Source organism: Danio rerio, chromosome 13 (assembly GCF_052040795.2).
Source record: "Danio rerio strain M-AB ecotype USA chromosome 13, GRCz13ab, whole genome shotgun sequence".
NCBI lineage: Eukaryota > Metazoa > Chordata > Actinopteri > Cypriniformes > Danionidae > Danio > Danio rerio.
In genome coordinates this window covers 38,140,538-38,159,621 of record NC_141033.1, presented here as the reverse complement: position 1 = coordinate 38,159,621, position 19,084 = coordinate 38,140,538, and the positions used below count along the sequence as shown (strand labels likewise).

Sequence of the window (19,084 nt, the reverse complement as noted above, 5' to 3'; positions counted from 1 at the left end):
GATGCCGAAGATGAACAGGTTTTTTTAGTCAAATAAAATAGAAAACAACGATTTTCCATATAGCAAACAACGTTTTATATGTCATACAAATTCATTATTTTTACAATGTTTTGTACAAATAGACAATCCTAAAACAATTCACACAATTACTCTTCGCGAAAAAATAAACTGCATTAAAAAAGTGTGCTTAATCCAATCTAGTTGTTACATATGCTGAATGTTTTCACCAAATAAAACGAGCTACGAGTCCACGCCCACATCAGTTCTTCGCCAATAGATCTTAGACAAACACACCGAGTTATCCAATCATCAAAGCGTTATCAACATATACATCATATAGGCCACGCCTCTTATAGTCATTGTCCAATGAAAATGTCGCCTTTGGTCTGTCAATCAACTCTGCCAGCCCAGTTTCTCTGACGGAACGGAAGCCTAGATGGGGCAAACCAGCCCATCCGGATAACAGAGACAAACTTGGCAGCGAGCGGCTGAACTGGTCGGATCTTTGTTCTTCACAGGCAGTCTATCAACCTCTTTATACTTAAGCGTATCGTCAGTTATATGTCTCGCGTTTATATCAAGATTATAAAAAGCACCGCTTCCCTCGACACGCAGCTTTAGCACAGCCATATAACGTTACTTTCTGAGCTAGCATATTTTCCTCAGTGTTTTTAGTTCATTCTTCCCCCCACCGACGAGGTTTTATTGGACCAAGATAGGCGGCGCGGGCACCAAGATGTCGAACCGGATGGTGTGCAGAGAAGCGAGCCACGCCGGCAGCTGGTACACGGCCTCAGGTAGAGCCAGAGACCCGAGAGCGGCCCGGGCCTGAGGTCCGGTGTCCTGCTTACTGTGTGTGAGAGTCTGGAAGTGTGTCAATACATAGTGAGCTGCCTGCTCAGACAGCAATTCTGACCGCTCCTATGATGACTAGGATGCTACCTAAGTAGAAATCTCAGTTGGGTTTCAGTCACAGCCCTTTAGATCAGCTGGGAATTATTAAATAGGTGTTGCTAAAATTGTTTAAAGACCGCAGGGTGCGTTTCATAACGTGTAGCTTTTTTTCTAAATTGACAGTCGTTTATTTTGTAATTGTGTTTTAAATGTATAACTGAATGATAGTAGCTTAATTTTGCCATAGTAACGTTATCACTTTAAAGGGATTTCACTTTGCTCAGCAATAAGTCTAAATCTGCAATCTCTAATGGGTGTTGGTCATAAAATGTCGTTTATTTTATCCCATGTGATTCTTTTATAAAGTAACTTACTTTAAATGTTGGAAACGAATTCGAATTGAAGTTAAACTACTTTAACTTTAATTTAAAGGCCACTATCTAAGTTGTCAAGACTGATTCAGTCATATTTTACTTCTTTATTTATTTATTTATTTTGTGTCTAGTATATACGTGCATTTTTTCTGTGTAAATCAGCAGATGAGAACAAAAACAGGCCAGCAGTTAGCGGGTTAGCCTGTAGCTAGTGTGTATATTTTTGTGTGCTTGTGTATTTTCTTACACAAGACAACTACACAAACTAATACCACAGATTAATATACCATCAACGCTAACTTCACCCAGCCCTGCTTTGCTGGATCAGTAAATCCATACTGATGAACTTCTGTCGCTATTCATAAGGCTGGATTTACCCTGCTAACGGCTAAAGCTATTTGATGAAGTATCTATGACAGCTGTACATGACACAAGTGTTTTTAGAATAAATAAAATACAGTTTTTATGCTGACGTCATTTAATATTGTTTAATGTTACATCGCTCGGTATTTATTTGGTTAGTTCCATTCCAGTAAAAACAGAGAGCACAGTCACCACATTAAAGTCTGTTGAGGGCCGGTGATGTATTTTTCTTTCATGCAGTAACAAAGGATGCATGACAAAAGCCTAGTACTGCACACACTCTAGATCACATGTGTTTACACTAGCCTGCTAGGCTTTAAATCATGACCTGCATGCTGCCACTGGCATTAGAGATCTTGTTTTGTTTGAAACACCCATTTTTGGATATTTTGTATTGTATATTGTAAAATATTGTCTATTTTAATAAATTTAATACAATCTATATTAGGTAGTAAAATTTACGTAGAGAAATGTGCCATACATAAATATAAACATCCTCAGGCTGTTATGCCTTGATTTTTAACATGCAGATTGTAACTTAACTGGATAATAATGGAAATAAAGTGATTCTATTAAATTCTATTTATAGATCACAATGCAGTGTTGGGATTGTAAATGAGTTATTCCACAAAATATTGATAAAAATATTGATTTCAAAACTGTTCTGTAGTAAAAACATTGGATTTGCACCATATAAAATGAGCATAAATATGGCATTCGTTTGCTATTTTGACCAATTTTCTTTTTATGCAAGAATCATATTATTAGTAGCAGGGTTCAACACTAAGGATTTTTTCTACTGGCCCGATTCAACCAGTGGTTAAGATTTTTACTTGCCCTGCCAACATTTTCACTGGTCCCACCAAAAAAAAGGAAAAGTTTGCAGGTTTTTTTAGCCTCTTGTTTTAAATTTTGTGTAAAAAAATGTGTTATAGAATTTAAATATTTAAAAAATGTTAATGAATGTATAATGAGCAAATCGCCGCGCTGTACCCATGTAAATGTCTGCTTCCAAGACATTCTTTTAGCCTCATAATTTGAAGTTGCTGTCACTTTGCTGCACTGGTATTTACCAGGTTACAAAAAAATGACTCGCAACATGAAATCAGATAAGAGGAACCGAAAAGCAATATGGTGTTTACGACATCATAGAGAAGGTAGCATTTAAAGGCTTAAAAGCACAACCTGTTTCTTGATTTTAAGACTGTATCCATACGCAATTGACAAATAGTCGCAGGCAAATTGAACTTGCGACAAGGCAGCACAGATCGTAACAATTCTGTCTACTGTTCCGAGAGCCTCGCACACTGGCCCCGGGCCATAGGGCAGTCCTTGTTGTTGAGCCCTGAGTACAATTATTTACTCAGTAATTATATATTAATTATAATATAATAATAATTCATAAATCCAGAAAAACTGAAAATAAAGTGGTCTCATTCATTTCCATACTGACTTGTCTGTTTTTTTAATGTGTGCACAAATACAGAATAAATAGTCTCCTTGGTTGTCATTTGTATTAGATAAAAAAAGCCACCGAACCCTCCAGATATTAGTATCCAAATCAACCATTAAAAATCCATATTCGCCCAACGCTAAAATGAACATGTTTTCACATTCATCAATATTCATTCTTGGCTGCTCTTGAGAATATCATTAGTGATGTAACTGTATGATTCATTGCAGTTTAGAGGTTTGATTAACAATGGTTACAATTTGACCAAATTGCCTGCATTCTTGATCCCTTTTAAAGAATCTGCCGAAGTACATCTGTTGACTGGTTCTCAAAACCGTTATCTTGTCCTGTCTGACTCTGATAAGAAAGTCATTAGAGCAGGCACAATGGCTCTGTATGAGGCTGAAATATTGCAGAAATCAACATTCAGAACAGCCGTTTCACCTATTGAGGCAGTATTTGTTTGATTGATTTATAATTGTATGAGTAATCCTCATGTGAATGCTTGATTATACTGTTGTACATTTTTGTGTTGTGGTTTGTGAATTGAGGGGATACTACTTATACACTTTTTAAATTTTTTTGCAATTAAAGATCATTTATTGTAATGTTCACCTACACATTATAATTACTTCATTTATTCTACTTCATATTGTTTTAAAGCCGGGTCTTAAAAGGTCATACTATATCTTAAATCTCAAAAGCAAAATTTTAGGGCTTAAAAATCTTAAATCTACTGAAATATTTTGTTGTAGGTAGGCATGGGCCGGTATATGTTTCTGATGGTAAGATAACCTTATATAAAAATTTCCCAGTATCACAGTAATATGTTTACTGCTGTAAAATAATTGATTTTTAAATACCCCATTTAACATGATATCTTACATTTTAGAAAACATTTGTAATATTTTAGAACAGTAAACATGTCTGGCTACATAATTAAAACAAACTATTGACTTCTACTATCTTCATTAGTTTCAAAAACACAGATTTCCTTACAACTCATAAAAATACTTCAAACATCTTTACATCTACCTTAGAAACAGTATAACAAAATCTTTTTGCGGTTTTAATAATTTGACTTTTCCACACCGCGGTAAATCTTGAAACCGTTTATCATCCCATGCCTAGTTGTAGGTCTTTAATTCTTTTTTATTAGGTCTTAATTTTCCTTTGTATAGCTGTGTATTTTCCTCATGTATAGCTATCCGGCCAATAACAACCATACAAACACCAACAATCCCAATCTCAATAAAACCCTTAACCTTTTATCAAAAATAGCATTTAATTACTTTCCCTACAGTAACCATTATTTTCTGCTGAGTATACTGATCTGGGATATATATATATATTATATAATTATTGTAGACTGAAGCAATTGAAAGCTATGTTTTGTTATATTCTTGGTAAGGGTTTTAGGGTTTGTGAATCAATATGTTTTTTTTGTTTTCAATTTTCAAATATATCCAAACAAAATTATTATTATTGTGTTAAATGTATTAAATTTTAATATTTTTTTTTTGAAATGGCAAGTGAAAATCTTTTCTAACTGAGATATTCTAAAAAAACATATCCTTAGCATCTAGCCCTGTAAAAGTCTAAAATTTCATTCATAATGGTCTTAAAAATGTCTTAACTTATACATGAACTCTTGGTTCATGTATAGCTACCCAAATGGCAATTAACACCCATACTCCCAACAATCCCAAACTCAATAAAACTTTTTCTTTAAAAATAGCCTTTAATTACTTTCCTTATGGAGCATTTGTTTAGAAGTTCTCAATTTATTTACTGTTGAGAACACTGAACTGACATTTTTATTATTAAATTATTATTATTGTCTTAAATTATAATCATTTTTGATAGGTCATGTGAAAATCTTTTCTGACTGGGATATATATAAAAAGATCCTTAGCATTTAGCCCTGTATTAGTCTAAAATTTCATTCATAATGGTCTTAAATTTTACTTTGTGAAACCTGCAGAAGCCCTGTTTATGGGTTTCTTTTTTTCTAATGAATACAAAAATAAATTGAAGAATGCCAGTTGCTGGGACCCATCGACCTCTAAAAATAACTATGAAAGTCGAGGAGCCCCATTATTTTTTTTAATATATATTTTTTTTTGTTAAAAAAAGTCATTCAAATAGGTTGAAAACATAATTTTATTTTGTGGAAGTGCTGTTTTAATAATGGCAAAATAGTAGATTTTTTGAAAAGCCAGAATGTGTATTTATTACATATATAATTTATTACAAGTATAATTATTAGTCATAAAAATATGTGCACATCTCAATTGTCCTAAATCTTTTAGTTTTGACTTTTACATGGTCTTTTTTTCAAAGTGATTTTGTCAAAGTGTCCCTTAAAATATCAGTTGTAGGTTATAAAGTCAGACTAGAAATACTTCAATTGACTAAATAAAAACATTTCTACATAATATGACAGTGTATAAACTACATTTATAAGACGATAAATAATCTTCCCAGCTTTCGTGTAAAAAAAACAATCTCCATGTTTCTTATTGACAATTTTCCTCTCCTTATATTTAGGATCCCAGCTTAACGCACAACTTGAGGGCTGGTTATCTCAAGCACAATCTATAGCGGGTCCAGCCAGAGCCATAATAGCACCGTAAGTGGAATGAAACCAGAAAAACACTTTCACTTGTATTTCTGATGTCTCAAAGGACTGTATTTTGCAGGCACGCCGGCTACACTTACTGCGGTGCGTGTGCCGCTCATGCCTACAAGCAGGTGGACCCCTCCATCACGTAAGCATTTTATTTTTTACTTTGCATTCTCTTGACGTAGCTGTATTATTGAGTTTGCCATGGGGAGAGAGGGTAACCGCAGCGCTGCTCTCTCATCCATCAGTCGGAGGGTGTTCATTCTCGGCCCCTCTCACCACGTGCCGCTGTCTCGCTGTGCCCTCTCCCCCGCCGAGGTCTACAGAACGCCACTGTACGACCTGAGGATCGACCAGAAGGGTAAGGAGTCTCATTTTTAGGCCTGTCACAATAATCAATGTATTGACTTATTGCATGGACATGACCTCAATGATTTTTGGTGATGCAATATATATCACCCATACATTTTAGCACCCATTATTATATCTCTATCTCTATTGGAGGTATCAGTGTCAGAATGGTTAAAATGCACTGAAGTATTTGCTATAAATTACTTTATTATATTTTTATGTGGATGTCTGTCAACTGAAAATAGATCTGGAAGCAGATATCGCAGCCTCTGTTACTTTTTACCTCGCACTTTTTTTGTTAACATTTCTTATATTTAATTAGGATATGTGTTTTCACATTCTGATTTCAATGCCTCATTGTAAAATTGTTTAAATGACTATAATTAAATGAAATATTTATAATAATAAAATAAGTTGTGTTGTGTGGAAGAGTGTACTTGCACTGTGATGATATTATATTGTCATTCTGGCATTATATAATGAGGGATTCAAAATGACAATAATATCGTTTATCGCAATATGTTTTGGTGCAATATATCGTACAACACAAAATAGATATCGTGACAGGCCTACTCATTTCCTCCCTGCCCGCTCTCGAACCAAAACCTTGGCAGGATTAAATGCTGACTGAATAACAATGCTCAGAAAAGGTGTCACCCAGATTGTTTTTTTACTTCAGGCTCATTTGCTTTCAAACGGTGCTTTGGAGAGGAGATCATATTTTGTTATTAGCTTTCCCATAGCCGTTGTAATATTAGACGTGCAATATCAAACAATGAGAGATAATTATTATATGATGCTTCTTATTAAGGAAGCTTTGTGTTATTGTGATTGTCATTGCAACATATCAGTGCAATACACAAAGGCTTTGATTTTCTTCACATGTCTTCTCTGTTTGGCAGTTTACGCTGATCTGTGGAAAACAGGCATGTTTGAGAGGATGAGTCTGCAGACAGATGAAGATGAACACAGCATTGAGATGCATCTGCCTTATACCGCTAAAGCCATGGAGAAGTAAATAACAACCAAATGACATCACACCCTTAGGACATCCAAGATGTGGATGACTTTTGTATTTGAGTTTTTTAGATGCAACTATGATTCTTGGTTATTTATGAAATGTTGGTCATGAACTAACACCACTTTTTTTTTTTTGAATGTGACTTAGTTTCATAGGTTTTGGGAATTACCAAGAACCATAGTTTAAGCTACTGGAGAATTATATGACATGAGCTGTCCTTTGAGAATAATGTAAATGTTTTTATAATTATTTTCTAAAAATTATCACAGTATTTCCTGCCTTTTTTCTTTTAAGTTGGTTGGAATAAAATTTGTTTTCCTTTTAAGAAATGATTAGTTTTTGATTGGCTACAGAACAAAACACTTTTTTTCCCATGGCTTGCCTAGTTAACCTAGTTAAGCCTTTAATTTCCACTTAATACCAGTTTCTTAATACTAGTATCTTGTAAAATAGTATGTACTATCATCATGACAAAGGCAATAGAAATTATTAGAAATTAGCTACGAAAACTATTATTTTTTAAATGTTGTAAAAAAAAATTATCTCCATTAAATAGCACTTGGGACATATTTGAAAATATTTGAAACATTAATCATTTTGGCTTCAACTTGATATAGTTTAGAGACATAAAGAAATGCTTTTATTCTGCAAAAATCAGATCTTTTCTGCAATTTACACAATAATTATTGTTTCAAAGCAGTTTTACAATCAATTGCAATCAAAAACAGAAAAGTTAGGGTTATTAGTTAACCTAACTTTATTAGTTTCTAATAATTTTAATTAGTTACTATTAGCTTCTGCAGTTAAAGTTATTATATATAAACATAGTCTCTGTGTAGGTCATACCTGCCAACACTCCCGTTTTGCCCAGGAGTCTCCTGTATTTCAGACCCATATCCCGCCACCCTCCCGTTTTGTTATTTCTCCCGGAAAAGTCCCATAATTAAAACACCTCCCCTACCCGGGCTTTAGCTTTTTGGTACAGTCTGTAACACCCCCGGATCGTCGGCTTTGTTAAAGTATCCGATTGTAGCCGCTGGCCGATACCCGGTGCATAGTAGTTACTTACCCGGTTCTCAGCTGTGTTATTCAAACACCTAACCCCTGACACCAAGTATTGCTTTGGCATTAATATATTAAAATATGTTTATGTGGTACTTAAGTTTTATATGGTTACCTCTACTTGAGACCTACATGTCTTTGTGTAGGACAGACAAAAATGTAAATGTAAAGAGAGGGAAGAATATTCTTACCAAGGTTTCACCTCATGTCTATGCAAAGGCCATGAGCAGCATTATTGATCCATAGTCCCGCTTTAATGCTCATTTATCTTTGTCAGAACCACTAATTATGTTGTCAGGATCTGTTTACCTAGTGCAGTGCATCTAATTAGTTTGCTGTGATGTGATGGATGTTTAGGTTTTTTTATTTTTTAAATGCAAGAGCCACCAACTGCTTCTATTATTCCATTAAACATTACTGTATATGGGCATAGAGAAGTTAACATTTACTCAGAATGTTTGATTAGACATTTGGATGTTTTTTTTTATCCCAAGCAGAGCAATTAGTTGCCAAGCAACTGTAATATTTCTAAAGGTTTTCAGCATTTTCTCTTCACTAATCTCTCATACCTCTGCAATTTGGGGAATTGAAAGCCCTTACAGTGCTGTTAATGTGAAATGGCCACAGTTTTAAAAACACATTGACAAAAGAATATTTATGATCGTGCAAATGTCAAATCTCCATCTGGGAGTAGACAAATGATTCTTTTCTGTGCTTTTGTTTCTAAAAAACAGCCATAAAGATGAGTTCAGCATCGTTCCTGTGCTGGTTGGAGCTCTGAGTGAATCTAAAGAGCAGGAATATGGCAAGCTGCTAAGCAAATACCTGGCTGACCCCTCCAATCTCTTCATCATTTCCTCTGACTTCTGCCATTGGGGTGTGTGTCCATTTGCACGCTTTAAGTTTTTTTAGCTGTCAAAAGAAGTAGTAAAACGGTCAGTGTCATTTATAGTTTGTAATTTCTTGTTCTTAACATGAGAAGTACTGATGACAAGATGCTGACATCTTGTCAGTGTCAAATCTACTAGGGTTTGTACAGACTGGTCTTTACTTTCTGGTACTAGTCAGTGCTCTGGGTTTGTCATTATTAAGAAATAAATTCAAAAATAAAATGGAAAAAGTATTAAAAAACAATAATAACAATGAGTTAAAATATAAGACAAATGGGTACAAAATAAAACGTAGTAGTAGTAGTAGTAGTTTTTTGTGTATGCAAGCATTGTCTCCTGTTGAATGATTTTTTTTCTGCTTTAAAAGTATTGCCTGACATGCTTTTTTAAAACCATAATTATGTTGGCTTGAGAAAGCCAACATACTGTTATGCTACTCTGTCCTTGAAAACAAACGTATCTCCTCCTAGGCCGCTCATGCCACAAGGCCCAAATGTGGTCAAAATGTGCCTTCTACATTCAAGATTGTTGCTATATCTCCTCATGCCTGTAAGACTTATTGTTTTTTTAACAAAAAATGTTAAATATTAAATTTTTACAATCCGGGCATATAAAAAATTATACAAGCCCCAAATTTGGCCAAAAGCCGTATTTAGATGCGTTAGATTTTGTTGCTATATCTTTAAGGTTTATCAGACTTATTTTTTTCCAATAAATAATTTTTAAGCATTATTTTTCTGAAAATATGGCAAGCCATTTTTGACTTAAACTATTAAAAATATTTTTTACTGATATGGCAAGCCATTTTGCATTTATCACTTTCACACTTATTAAGCATTGTATTTTCAAAAAAATACGGCAAGCCATTTTTACATAATGTTCATTCCCTTAGTCTCTTTATTAATCAGGGGTCGCCACAACGGAATGAACCACCAACTAATCCAGCATTTGTTTTACACAGCGAATGCCCTTCCAGCAACAACTGTTCAAGTCCAGTTTTTGACACTCATAAAGACTGTCATAGAAACATCGGGGTTGATTAAGATCACTCATATTGCCAAGAAGCTTTGATGTATCATCACTAACCTGTCAAATGTCCCCATAGCAATAAAACAGTATAACCTAGCAACCATTTAAAAATAGCAATATCTCTACATCAGAACATCGTAGGGACCTGGGCATTGGCTTGTTTGACTCATGCTAGCAAATGGGACTTCTGGTGTACTATGCATGGTAACAATGATAATGGAAGCTAAGTGCTAATAACAATTAGCTACATGCTATGAATGATTATCTAAATGCAATAACATATGCTAGAAATGCCTACTAATTATTAGCATTTGATCAAACATGTACACGAGCATTGCCATTTAGGAACTGCTTAGCAACCACCTAACAATGCCATAATTGTTTTAGCAACTGCCTAGCAACGACTTAGCAACCGCCACCATGCTTCCTGCCAACTTCCATTCCTAGTCCTAGCGCAGTCACGTTGGCTTTCTCAAGCCAACATCAAAGTTTATCAATAAACTTTAGGTTCTAGTTTACATATTAAAATCTTTAAGTACATTCCCAACATATGAAATAATTGTCATTTAAAGCTTTATACTTTGCCACTAATATTTAAACCACCATTTGCAGCAAAGGGGTTTTGATCACTTAAAGTCACAAAGAAATATTTTCTTAAAATATAAAAAACAATATTATCGCTTATTTGTTTACACATTTTAGTAAAAATCCGAATACATATTTCATAAATCAGATTAAGTTAAATTTTTGACAAATATATCTATAACCTTATATATTTGTCTCAAATATATGGGGTTGTAGCTATATTTATCAATTACTTATCTCATTCAGACTTCTAAAATATTTTGTGATTCTTCTGATTTGGACTGCAATTTAACTAGGATTTAAAAGGTCTATAAAACATGCCGAGGAACACTGGGTGGCATGGTGACTCAGTTATTAGCACTGTTTCCTCACAGCAAGAAGGTCGCTGGTTCGAGTCTTGGCTGGGCCAGTTGACATTTCTGTGTGGAGTTTGCATGTTCTCCCCGTGTTGGTGTGAGTTTCTTCTGGGTGCTGCGGTTTCCCCTCCAGTCTAAAGACAAGTGAATTTGGATCTTAATTGACCACAGTGTGTGAATGAGTATGTATAGATGTTTACCAGTACTGACTTGCAGCTGGAAGGGCATCCGCTGTGTAAAACATGTTGGAATAGTTGGCGGCTCATTTGGCCTGATGAACAAGGGACTAAGATGAAAGAAAACGAATGACCCTAAAATAAAACCTCACTCTTTTATTCAATATTCAGCTTCTGCTGGAAATTCATCACAACACTTAACTAATATTTGTAGTAACTTCCATTCTGTTCAGCTGGACTTTATTGATCTAATGCTCCTACAATCATACAAATAATAGTTAACTAAAAGCAAAAAAACATATCATAAGCAACATCGTGGACATCTGAGATGCATAGTGTGCTCATTTGTGCGAGGCGAAATTCTTGCAAGCCACTCAAAATGAAGTGTCTCAAATGAATAAGCAGCATGAATCTGGTAAGAAAGATATGCTCATTTTCATTTCTCACCCACAACATCTCAGCAGCACAGCCTCTCAGCCTCTCCATCACTTGCATGAAGCTTGAGAAACACTGCCTAAATAGCCAGCTGACTTCTGTAGCATGGTTTAAATGAAAATGAAGGTCGTTTTTAATACTGTATATTTGTAGGAACACTCACTTTTTTGCTAGTTAAATGATCAGTGATTATATATTTTTTCATCTGTTCTGCAGGTCAGCGTTTCCGTTACACCTACTACGATGAAAGCCAAGGAGAGATTTACAGATCTATCGAGCACCTTGATAAAATGGTAAACTTTTTTTTGTCCTTTGCTTCTGGTTAACTTCCTTAATGTTTGATATATGCAAGCGGTCCATTCTGGTTTGGGATACACGGTGTGCTTAATCCTACTGGTGTTTCTTGAGGGGAGAAAAAAAAGTGAGGAATTTTTCTCCAAGCTAAATAGTCATTGTTATGGTTACTCTGATGTGGAAGTCGGTGATTCAAAGACAAATTTTAATACTTTCCACCCATGACAGTCTATCAAATAGCAGATGTTCTTAGCAACCCAAGCCTAATTAAAGGCTTACCAACTGGGCAAAGCCCTATTGCCTCTGTAGGGTCATTTACTGGACAAGGATTGTGTTTGATCTGCTGCTCCTTCCAGGAAATAGGCAGTCATTATTGTGTACCTGAAAATCCATCTTGCTTTTGCAGAGTTCAATATTTTATATCAAGCAGTTATACTAAACCAGATGTCTACTGCTAAATTTCATCATCAGAGAGACATTACCAAAACAAAAATATTATTAACTGCTTTAATGAGAGCGACTTGTTGATGTCTAAGAAATATATGGGTCAAAGATGAAAAAGTGGTTTTCAAGAATCGTAACAAGTATTGAAAATATAAATAATTTATTATTAATAATGTATTACAATTAGACGTAAATGTGAGCACAATACACCTGTCCTGTACTCTCTTCACTGGCTCCCTATTAAACTCAGAATTAATTTTCAGTAGTTGACATTTACTGTTGTTTGTTTTTAATGCAGTTAATGGTCTTGTGTCTCCATATTTATGTGAGATTTTAAAGGTTCATAAACCTTAACAGATCAGCAGGCCAGTTGTTGCTTGAGGTCCCCAGATCAAGGTATAAACAATGGGGTGATGTTTCTTTTGCAGTGGCAGGTCCAAATCTGTGGAATAGCCTCCCTATAGAAATTCACATTACCACGAATGTGGCACTATTTAAAGAGCCCATATTATACATGAAATAAGGTCATATCTTGGTTGTAAGAGTCTCCAACAACAGTCTAATATGCATGCAAGGTCAAAAAACACTTTCATGGTCTTATAATCTGCATTTATTTTTACCTAATTATCCCAGCGACTCCTGTATGAATCGTCCAGTGATTCATTTGTTCCCAAACCCCTCCTTAGCGCGGAGCTAATCTGCGCTGATTGGACCGATGACAGTCTGTCGCGATTGGTCGACTGCCTTCAGTCAGAGAGGGAAATGGCCAATAGCTAATCAGCAATTTAAAAAGTAATCACAGTTCATACACGCTCGATAGTGTAGGCGTGGACTTTAGCTGCCACACTATGGCCAGTGGATAGTGCCACGGATAACCGAACGAAGGAGACAGTCGTGTACTCGCCATACCACACACACACAAAAACACACACACACCTCCGGATGACAACGCTCCCGCTTCAGCCCGCACCCGCCAGGTTTTAGCCTGAGAACCCACTCCGTTTTCTGCCCGCCGCGCCCGGTCCCGCTAGAGCGGAGAACACAACCAAATATCACCCAGTATACAGTCCAGACAGCCAAGCTGTCTGTATAAAAACACACACACAGCACAAAGTACACAAAGCTCGTTCGTTCGTTCGCTCTCTCTCTCGCTCTCTCTCTCTCTCTCTCTCTCCCCGCGCCAGATTTCTGCGGCGCGGGAATACATTTCCGAATAAATCGCGGGAGCAGAACTCTAGCACGGAGCTCCATAAACAAACAGCACGCGTCGCGTTTTTAACGTGACTTTGCACGCGATAAGATAATATATCCAGTTAACCTGATACAGTACACGCGGTTACAAGTAACAAATCACAACTAAATACATTTGCAAGCTAGAGTCAACGAGGCAACAACTTTAACCGCACGTACTTACACTTGAGAAATGTAGGAAGAAACCCATCCTGACGTCCATCAGTTACTCTTTACTGATCCTTCCTTTAACAAACTCAGATGAAGTATTCTTTGTAGCATGTAGCTTCCAGAAGTTTCCAACTGCTTGGTTATAATGCTGATGTTTCATCTTTGGGTAGAGACTCAATATATCCATCTGCAGTGTGACTTCAATCGACCGGCATGTTTGTGTGCGTGTGTTTGTGGGTGTGCGTGTGTTTGTGTCTGGGTTACTGCGTCAGAGGGCGGGGCCTCAGGTTTGAAATCTCCCGGGTTTGCGCGTGCACGTGAAAAACTTTGTTTCGTTCGTACGTCATGGCGAAACACCTAATGAGTCGGTATCAAGGCGACTCGTTTGAAGCACTATGATTCGACTCTTTTATAGATGAATCAACAGTTTTAAACACTGTATTCTTACAGATTTAAGCCTTAGCTGGATACTTCACTTCACTTAGAGCTGTGTTACACACTACATGGAGGGGAATTTTCAAAAACCCATAATATGGGCTCTTTAAAGCAAAACTTCAAACCTATTTATTTAGAATTGCTTTTGATATTGAGTAGTGCAACATGCTGTTTTTTTGACTCTTGTTTAGATGTTAGACTCTTGTTAGACTCTTGTTCAAAATGTCTTTTAATGTGTAAAGCACTTTGGCAAGCCCCCTGGTTGTAATAAAGTAGTATATATATATATATATATATATATATATATATATATATATATATATATATATATATATATATATATATATATATATATAGCCGATTGATTGATTGATATTACAATCTATCATAAGGATTAAATGATATTCAAAAATCTTGTCCTTAAATCAAATATTTAAAATACAATCAAATTTAGTACTATCCCTTATATTTATTTGCTATATTTTCATAAGTACAGGTCAGAATAAGAATGTTTCATTTTGCATAAATATATTAGTTATTGATTGATAGATTGATGATGAAACATTATTTCACCCGTATTTTGACACATTTAAAAAAAAAGTTGAGACATTAATGTAGATACTTGCATTCAATATGCTTTTAGGTATATAAAGTAGTGCTTGGTAAATATTAATAACAAATAGTCACATTCAAAATAAAAGTTCTTATGGCATAATATTTGTGTGTGCTGTATATATGTATATTTCTTACATATATAAATACACTTATGAAAATGTTTATTTTTATAAATTTTATTTTATTATATTAAATAACAATATTTCAACGTCTTGTATAGTTTTGATGTACAGTTGAAGTCAGAATTATTGGCCCCCCTTTGATTTATTTTTAATTTATTTTATTTTTCTTAAATATTTCCCAAATGATGTTTAACTGAGAAAGTTTAGAAATTTTGTGTGAAATTTTCACACTGTCTGATAATATTTTTTTTTTCTTTTTGTTTCTTATTTGTTTTATTTTGGTTAGAATAAAAGCTGTTACTCATTTTTTAAACACAATTTTAAGGTCAAAATTATTAGCCCCTTTAAGCTAATTTTTCCAATCTAAATCAGGGTTGTCCACACTCGGTCCTGGAGAGTTTAGCTCCAACCCTAATCAAACACACTTTTACACACAAATCAAACACACCAATTAATCAAGCTTTTACTAGGTCTATATCAAACCATTGTTATACAATAACTTGTCTAGATAACCTAATTAACCTAGTTAAGCCTTTAAATATCGGTTTAAGCTGTGTAAAAGTGTCTTAAAAACATCTAGTAAAATATTATGTCTATACTGTCATTCAGCTAAAGATAAAATAAATCAGTTATTAGAAATGATTTATTAAAACTATAATGTTTAAAAATGAAATGTGTTGAAAAAAAAATCTCTTTTAAACAGAAATTGGGAAAATAAACAGGGGGGCTAATAATTCTGACTTCAACTATGTGTTTGGATCACATATACATAATAAATATCTAAAATGCATAAACAGACGTTATGACAAAACAAGCCTTTATTTTGGATGCGATTAATCATTGCCTTGCACTAATATAAATCACCTTTGAAACCAAAATGGCACCATATGCATTAATGTGTTTTCTTTGTTTTGATATTTTTAGGGAATGGGAATTATAGAACAATTGGACCCCATCTCCTTTAGCAATTACTTGAAGAAATATCATAATACAATTTGTGGTCGCCATCCCATCGGCGTTCTTCTAAATGTAAGTACCTCATGAATGATTCATCCGAACGGCTCTGTGAATTTCCCTCGGGACATTTTATTTAGCAAACCATTGTTGACTCAATAAAGCAGAAGCAGAATAATGCAAATAATGGCTAGCCCGTAAGCGTAGTAATTAGTCAAGCACTTAACTGGTGCGGAGCTTTTATTAATGTCATCATTTCTCCCCCCAAACTAATGTCTTTCATTATCAAGCTTTTAAGATTTACTATTGTCTGTGGTCTAAAAGCATCTCTTCATTGCTGATTCTCAGGCCGTGGCGGAACTGAAAAAGAACGGCATAGACATGAACTTCTCTTTCCTAAACTATGCTCAGTCGAGCCAGTGCCGAAACTGGTCGGACAGCTCTGTGAGTTACGCTGCTGGAGCTCTCATCGTTCATTGAGGTGAACTGTCCTTGGAGCCTCCTAGAAGATCGTTTCCCACCATTCCCCTACATCCTTTCCCTGCCTCTTCTATAGGAAGGACATGCGAAGTGTGTCGCAGCTGGGAATCCTCAAACATAGCCCCAATTCAGATGTAACGTTAGATACTAACCTCCTCTTCCTGCAGCTTTTCCTACAGAGGCAACTTGGATGATGCTATAGCTTGAAGTACAGCCGCAGTTTTTTTGGGGTGTTGCAAGGTCAGATTTTTTTGGTTGTGTTTCATATTTTGGATCGTTTAGTTGGGGGTTTTAAGGCAGAATTCGCTTTCGACCCACTTTAGGTGTTCGATGAGCCCTTGTACAATTGAAAAGCAAGACACACTTAAAGTTTAAATAAAGAAATAAAACCATCGGCATTGCACTCTTTTCGCAAGTCTACATATGTTTCACTTAATGATTTGGGAAAAAAAGGAAGTTGACTGTAACATGCCCATGTACACCCTGAGAATTGTAGTAATAGCTACTGCGATGGTCCTGTTGTAGTTTTTTTTAAAGGGCTACACAATACCCACTAACCCTCCACTGTACTGGATATACCAAAAAATAGCTTTTCTTTCATCTAATCTTTTCTTGTAGTCAAATTAAAGTCTTTTTTCTGATTCTTATCTTTTCTTCTGTTTATTTTATTTCTTTACTATTATTTAGCTTTAATATGCATTTGACATGTAATCTCCAAATGTGTGGAAGTATTTAGAAGTGTTTGAAGTCTAAAGGAGGTGTTTTGATTTTGGACAGTTCAGGTGGACCCCTTTCAGACGGCTATGGTGGACGAAACTTGCAAACATTGAATAAATAAATGAGCAAATAAATAAATGAGTAAATAAATCCATAAATGCCTGCATAAAAAAGAAATAAGAATAAATAAATAAATACTCAAATACAGTGCTCAGCAAATATGACCCCACCCCATTTTGTAAATGAATATTTTGATCCATTTCTCAGTGAACATAGGCGATGTATTTTGGTGCATTTCAGCAGAACAAATTTTTTACTAAATAAATATTATTTAATAAGTATATCTTAGTCGCCAAACATATTTAGAAATAGAAAGATAAAACAATTTAATTCAAGCAAAATATTGGATAAATAAATTACAAACTACAAAATTTCAACAAAATTTTATACATTTTTGTGTCTGTTGAATTTTGCTCTTTTTCAAAATGTTATTTAATATTTTTCTATAATATAAATGTGAGTGTACTAATTTTGGACTGCTATCATGTTATTTTGTTAGATTAGCACCAGAATTTACTATGGTACTGACTAATCACATGTATATGCACAAACAAAATATTGTATAGCTTCCTTTAGAATATTTTAATTTAAATTATATATTTATTATATATATATATATATATATATATATATATATATATATATATATATATATATATATATATATATATATTATAGGTATTATAGGTATTATATTATTATATAGGTATTATAGGTATAGGCAGGTATTATATCAAAATATATAATACCTGCATAAATAAATGTATAGAATGAATAGTGCTGGCAGATAAATAGTGAGATAAATTGCATAAATGTTGGGTAAATAAAAATATGTTAAACTTAAAGGTCCACCAACCCCCCCCCCCACCCCCCCTTAGCATTTATTGATTTTTGAATGTAGTTCCGAGTTAACTTTTTTTCAGCACAACAAGGGTGTCTTTCAATCATCAGAAGGCGGTATTTATGCCCACATTGGTTGATCTATAGAAAATCTTTGCCTTCAAATTTAATTTCATTTTCCTTCGGCATAGTCCCTTTATTCATCAGGGGTTGCCCCAGCAGAATGAACAGCCATCTTATCCAGCATATGTTTTTTACACAGTGGATACCTTCCGGCTACAACCCAGTCCTGGGAAACATCCATACACACTCATTCACACATACACTACGGCCAATTTAGTTTAATCAATTCACCTAGCGCATATCTTGGGACCATGGGGGAAACAGTAGCCCTCGGAGGAAACACACACCAACATCGGGAGAACATGCAAACTCCACTCAGAGATGCCAACTGACCCAACCGAGGCTCGAACCAGCGACCTTCTTGCTGTGAGCCACCATGTTGCCTGTTGCCTTCAAATTATTATTATTTTTTTTTAACTGCCTTCTATGATTGACAAACACCCTCTCATTAGCATGTTGAGCTGAGAAAAAAGTAAATATGAAACTATGTTCAAAAATGAATAAACATTTATAATGGGGCAGAAAATCAAATTTCAGTTTAGCATTTTCTCATTTCCCCTACATTCGTGTAATTTCATTATTTATCTGCCTGTCCAAATAATTATTTATATATTTATCTGTGCAAAACTTTGTGGATTTTATATATATTTATTTGCATTATTTTATTTTTTCACAGGAATTTGTGATTTATTTATTTATAAATTTTTTTTTTTTTTGCGTATTTATTTATATATTGTTTTTTGCAGGTTTTGTCCTCCATAGACAGCTTGCCCCATCAACCTTAGATAGTAAGGGGATTATTTAATTGTATTTTGTTTTGGTTATTTGTATTTCACGCAAGTTAGCAGCCATATTTACCTAATAGTGATGCACACCCGTGTAAAGGAACGATTTTTTTTCTGAAAGGCATAAGCGTTACCTTTTTATTCCATCAACTCCAAGCCTCCCAAAGAGCACAATGCAGCAAGTCCTTTTTTTCTTTTT

The 19,084-nt window shown here is 34.8% G+C and overlaps 1 protein-coding gene across 1 annotated transcript; it reads left to right on the top strand.

Moving 5' to 3' along the window:
• Positions 1 to 470: 470 nt before the first annotated feature.
• On the top strand, positions 471 to 17,004 carry memo1 (mediator of cell motility 1). Its single transcript, NM_199794.1, is given in 9 exon segments — positions 471 to 797; positions 5,635 to 5,716; positions 5,787 to 5,855; positions 5,959 to 6,071; positions 6,964 to 7,075; positions 8,879 to 9,021; positions 11,832 to 11,908; positions 15,851 to 15,955; positions 16,229 to 17,004. Coding segments are annotated over 9 exon segments (894 nt in total). The 5' UTR covers positions 471 to 736; the 3' UTR covers positions 16,361 to 17,004.
• The last annotated feature ends 2,080 nt before the right edge of the window (positions 17,005 to 19,084 follow it).